Source organism: Suricata suricatta, chromosome 2 (genome assembly GCF_006229205.1).
Source record: "Suricata suricatta isolate VVHF042 chromosome 2, meerkat_22Aug2017_6uvM2_HiC, whole genome shotgun sequence".
In the NCBI taxonomy this organism is placed as follows: Eukaryota; Metazoa; Chordata; class Mammalia; order Carnivora; family Herpestidae; genus Suricata; species Suricata suricatta.
Genome location: NC_043701.1, coordinates 168,030,567 through 168,035,305, shown reverse-complemented (window position 1 = coordinate 168,035,305; position 4,739 = coordinate 168,030,567). Strand labels below are relative to the sequence as shown.

The window sequence follows — 4,739 nt, the reverse complement described above, 5'->3', positions numbered from 1 at the left end:
TGGCAATCTGGTAGATGCGCACGTAGACCAGGATCATGATGAGGCAGGGCGCGAAGAAGGAGCAGATGCACGACGAGATCACGTACCACTTCTGGTCGTTGATCTTGCAGCGCGGCTCGGTAGTCTGCTGGCCGCCGCCGCCGCCCTTCTTCTCGATGGAGATGAGCGGCGGGAAGGAGATGACGGCCGAGATGACCCACACGGTGACAATGATGGCCTTGATGCGGCGCGGCGTGCGCTTCAGGTTGTACTCGATGGCCTGCGTGATGGACCAGTAGCGATCCAGGCTGATGGCGCACAGGTGCACGATGGACGAGGTGCAGAACAGCACGTCGAGCGCTAGGTAGATCTCACACCACGCCTTGCCGAAATACCAGTAGCCCATGACCTCGTTGGCCAGCGAGAAAGGGATAACAAGCGTGGCCACCAGAATGTCGGCCGAGGCCAGAGACACCAGAAAGAGGTTCTGGGGCGCCTTAAGTGCGCGGCTCGTGAACACGGCGATGATGACCAACACGTTGCCGAACACCGTGAGCAGCATGAGCAGGCCGGCCAGGCACACCAGCGTCAGCGTCACCTGCAGGGAGTAAGGGGTGGCCCGGGCGCCGCCCCCCGGAGCCTCGGTCCCATTCCAGCTAGCGTTGCCCGCGTCCACCTGCAGGGAGCCCATGGGCGCGAAGCTGCCCTCGGCTAGTGGCTGCTCCTGGCGGAACATGAACGCGGATGCCCGCTTGCCTGGGCCTGCTGCCAGTTGCCTTCCGGCCCAGCGCCCGTGGGTCCTCCTCTTCCTCCCGCGCCCCGCTCGCCCTTGCGCGCCTCACATGGGGAGGGGACCGCAGGGACGCCGGCCGGGGCTGGGGAGCCGCTAGCAGCCCATGGGCCCGGCTCCCGCGAACGGCGCCCGGCCTGCGCTTGTGGCGCTCGTGGTGGGCGCCTTCTCTTTCCCAGCTCAGCACAAGTTTTATTTCTAAGCGGCGGGAGAGAGTAGGTCGAGCCGAGGGGGAGAGGGAGAGAGATTCTTCAAGAAGGGAGAACCAAAATCATCGGTGGCCTGATGACTTGGTAGGATGACGGAAAATTTTTTAAAAATATATCTAGATCTTGACTCTTCAGCCCGAGCAAAAGCAAGAGGTCTTACCGTGTGCGGGGCCCGCCCCCACCCCGGGAGGCAGCCGAGGGGCGCTGACGCGGGCCTAGGGTCTTGCGTCCGTCTTCTTACATCCCCGAAGCGATTGCCGACTGTCTCGCTTCCCCCAGACGCGGCAGTGCCGGCCGGGCCCGGGCTGGGGCCAGCGTGCGGACTCTGCCGCCTCTCGGAGCGCCGCCGGACTTCCAAAGTTGCGTGCCCAGCTGGGTCTGGGTCGCAGCGCGCGGGGCTCGGGGGTGGCGACGGCGGCGGGGTGAGCACTGTGCGGGCCGCATGAAGACGCCCCCGTCCTCAGGTGGCCCGGGGCCGGTGGACGATCGGCCCTCCAGGAGCCGCGGCCGAGGGTCTTCTGGGCGTTGGCCCGGCGAGCTGCGGGCACTGAGTGCAGCCCAGCCGGACGGGCCGGGGTCCGAGGGCACCGTGAGTTGGGTCAGGAACGCGGGGCTCGGGGGAGAAGCCGCTGGGGGGTGGCCGGGTGGCAGCGCGCCGGCTGCTGGGCGTCTGCACCGAAGCCAGAGCCTCTGCTCCTCCGCCGCGCTCACGGTGGACTGGTTTTATAGCCCCAGGATCAAGCTGGCGTTGCCGAGCAGCCGGCGTCAGCCCCCACGTGGGAAACCGACCCTCCCCCGCCCCTTGCGCCTCCCCTCCACGGGGCTAGCGCCCGCGCCCCACGCGGAACCTTGGGGAGCGCTGTCCCCTGGCCGGACGGGCTCTTGGCATAGGCGGGTACCGTGAGCGAGGGGTTTAAAGAGCGTGCCCGGGGAGTGGGAGCGGCCCCTGCTGGGAATCGGCCGGGCAGCTCCGCGCCGGCGGAACAGAAAGCCGCGGGAACCCAGGAGTACTCCCATCCACTGGGTCCTGGGAGGAAAGAGAGTTGGGGACCCGAGCCCGAATCGGGAGAAGCAGCCACCGGTACAAGTAGCCTGCGAAGCAGCCTGGGCTGGGGCCTGGCCGCCCTCGACCACAAGTGTTCCTGGCGGCGAGGCGAGTGGGTCGTGGTGAGAAAGGAAGGAACAGGTTCGGATCTAACCCCCCGCGGCGGAATGGGAAGCACCCCCGGGGAGCGGGACCCGCCGGAGTCCGGAGCTCCGCTTGGGGAAGAGGAGCCCACCTGTGGTTCTAGCCGCAGAGTAGTCTGCCGGACCGCGACGGCCGCCGGTGTGGACCGCGCCTCCTTAGACCGCGGTGAGGAGGGGGCTTGGCGGCGGAGGCAGCGCGCCACGACTGAGCGAGGGCGCACTGACACCTGCTGGCAACTCGTCGTCACGGCTGCCACGCCGGGCGCTTTCTTCCGCCTCTGCAGTCCTTTGCCTGCAGCGCCTTCTCCTATTTCAGGATAAGTTGGGTCCGAGTTCAGGAAAGGAGAACCCAGATTTTAAAGTACACTTTGTCCCGTAGAAGAAATCTTCCTAAAGCATGTACTTGTGTGTCGTGTGTCGGGAGTGGGAGTTCGTCTGATAAGGTCACATCGGGAAGGGCTTAGCAGGCTCAGAGCCCAGGACTGGCATTCCATCCTGGACTGACACAACCCACTGTTCCCGCAAATACGAGAGGCTGGACCCTACCCTGATGACTGACCAGTTCTGGCCTGCTAAGAACGATTTTGTCTTTCTAGAGGCAGCAGCTTTCTAGAGCTATACTCCACCCCCATCTCACCCCCACTTCAGATGCACACACGTCATCTTTCAATTAAGGGGGGGGGGGCGCCAAAGGAAGAGAGAGTATTTTCCACCTTCTTCCTGATAGGAATACCATGGAGTGAGGTGAGTGGCTAGTTTTTCTCAGCATGCTGGATGTCCTACAATAATCTTAACAATTGCTAGAGCACCAGCTTGTACTGTACTGTCTGCACTTTTCTAATACGCAGGCAGTTTAAGCGTAAGCCCAGGGCGATAGGAACTGTTAACAGGAGGGAATAACAGAAAAGTTAAAGAAAGATTGCCTTATTTAAGGACCTAACAAAGCAGAATATGGAGTCAGGAAAGTTCAAGATCGAACAGATCGCCTCTCTGCCTGGCAGGGTGCAGGCTCAGGTCTGGCTGGGGGCTAAGGACAGATTAAGGACCTCGAGCATGGCATTCAACCCCAGCGGTCACCTAGAGCCCACACCAGTGATAGTTATTCAAGCACTTGTTCTTTGTGTAAACGGGCATGATGTCTATATTTTTTCAAAGTACTTCACGGATGTTCATCTGACTTCAGTACCTTTATCTCTCCACCTCTGATCCATAGAGTGACCTCCTCCACCAGTCTTAATTCTGAGGAGCCAAACGTGCCCTGTTCTGTGGCCTAAGGAGACAGAATTTCCTCCCCCTGTTGAGTCCCTCACCTCCCATCTTCTACTCCAATCTCGGCTCTGCGTCTCATAGCAGGCGCAGAAACATTGCACTAGGCTCGGTTGGAAATGTGATTATACTCATGTTTGCACAGTGCCCGGGAGCCCCTAACTTCAAGTATGAATGGTACGAGACAGAGTCAAAGCCCGAGGCAGTCTGGGCTCATGGGGCTGATCACGCTTGGGGGGTGAGTATCCGGCAGCCATCACCGTCCCATCTCTGCACCAGCTGCTGACATGCTGTTCCCACCCCCCCACCTCCACCCCCGTCTCATTTCAGAAGTAAAATGGAAAATGAAAACGGGCCACGGTGTTTTCCTTTCTTGGAAGGAATCCGCTAGCCTGTGTACAACACCTCTTGTCATATTTCCTAAATGCTGACCAAACAGCCAGTGGGCTCTGGAATTCCTAGGGCTGGAGTCTTTTCTACTAAAATGAAAACAGGTGTTCCAAGGAACTAAGGTCTCTGAGACCAATGTACACCAAGGGCTGTCTTTTTTAAAGTACGTAGTATGACCCTGTGCTGTATACAGAGCCCTTATATCCTAAGTTCTTCCTCTTCGCCTCCTTAGTTGGACACACAGTGTCAGTCTATCTGAGCTTTGAAAAGCCACGTGGGCACCACTATTTTTTGCTAGAACTTTCAGTGCTGTGCTAGCTGAGTGAGACCACATTAAGCAGAGAGACATCCACCAAGGTAATAGTTCTGAACCAGGCCTGTATATCAGCTTGCCTCGGAAGGTAAAATACACTTACCGGTGCTCTGCCAGGGTAATTATGATGCATCAGGGCTGTGGCAGGATGTGGCATGTGCATTTTAACAAAGTTCCTCAGCAGATGCCAACACTCACTCAAAACTCAGTGCTCTACGCAATAAATCTCAGTGGAGGACAGGAGTGATAAGCGGTTTTCTTGGCATGAAGAGGGTGTTCAAATGACCTGAGGACTTTTATGAAGCCAACCTAAGCTACAAAGAAGTGCCCCAAATTGAAAATCACTGCCCTGGTGGGCCAGTGGACCGCCAGGAGGGTGTCACCGCCCTCAGGGATCTGAGGCAGAGCAGTTGAAAGCCACTGTAATGTGGAGGTTGATTTTCATGGCTCAGGAGTCACCTCTGGGCCCACAAAGGGGATCCATTATGATCACTACCATTCATCAAAGTAAGTACTTGTTATTAGCACTAACCCTATAGCAGGCATAATGCTGAGCAGTTTATATACAATATATATGTTATATAATTCCAAAAACAACTCTGCA

The 4,739-nt window shown here is 58.2% G+C and overlaps 1 protein-coding gene across 1 annotated transcript in view; it reads right to left on the bottom strand.

Annotated features, from left to right (window-relative positions):
* ADRA2A (adrenoceptor alpha 2A) overlaps positions 1 to 1,716 on the bottom strand; it is a 3,518-nt gene extending 1,802 nt beyond the window's left edge. Inside the window, exon 1 of the mRNA XM_029920365.1 lies at positions 5 to 1,716. Within this exon, the coding sequence (XP_029776225.1) occupies positions 5 to 715 (711 nt within the window). The 5' untranslated portion in view covers positions 716 to 1,716. The remainder of the gene's footprint in view (positions 1 to 4) is intronic.
* Positions 1,717 to 4,739: the final 3,023 nt, after the last annotated feature.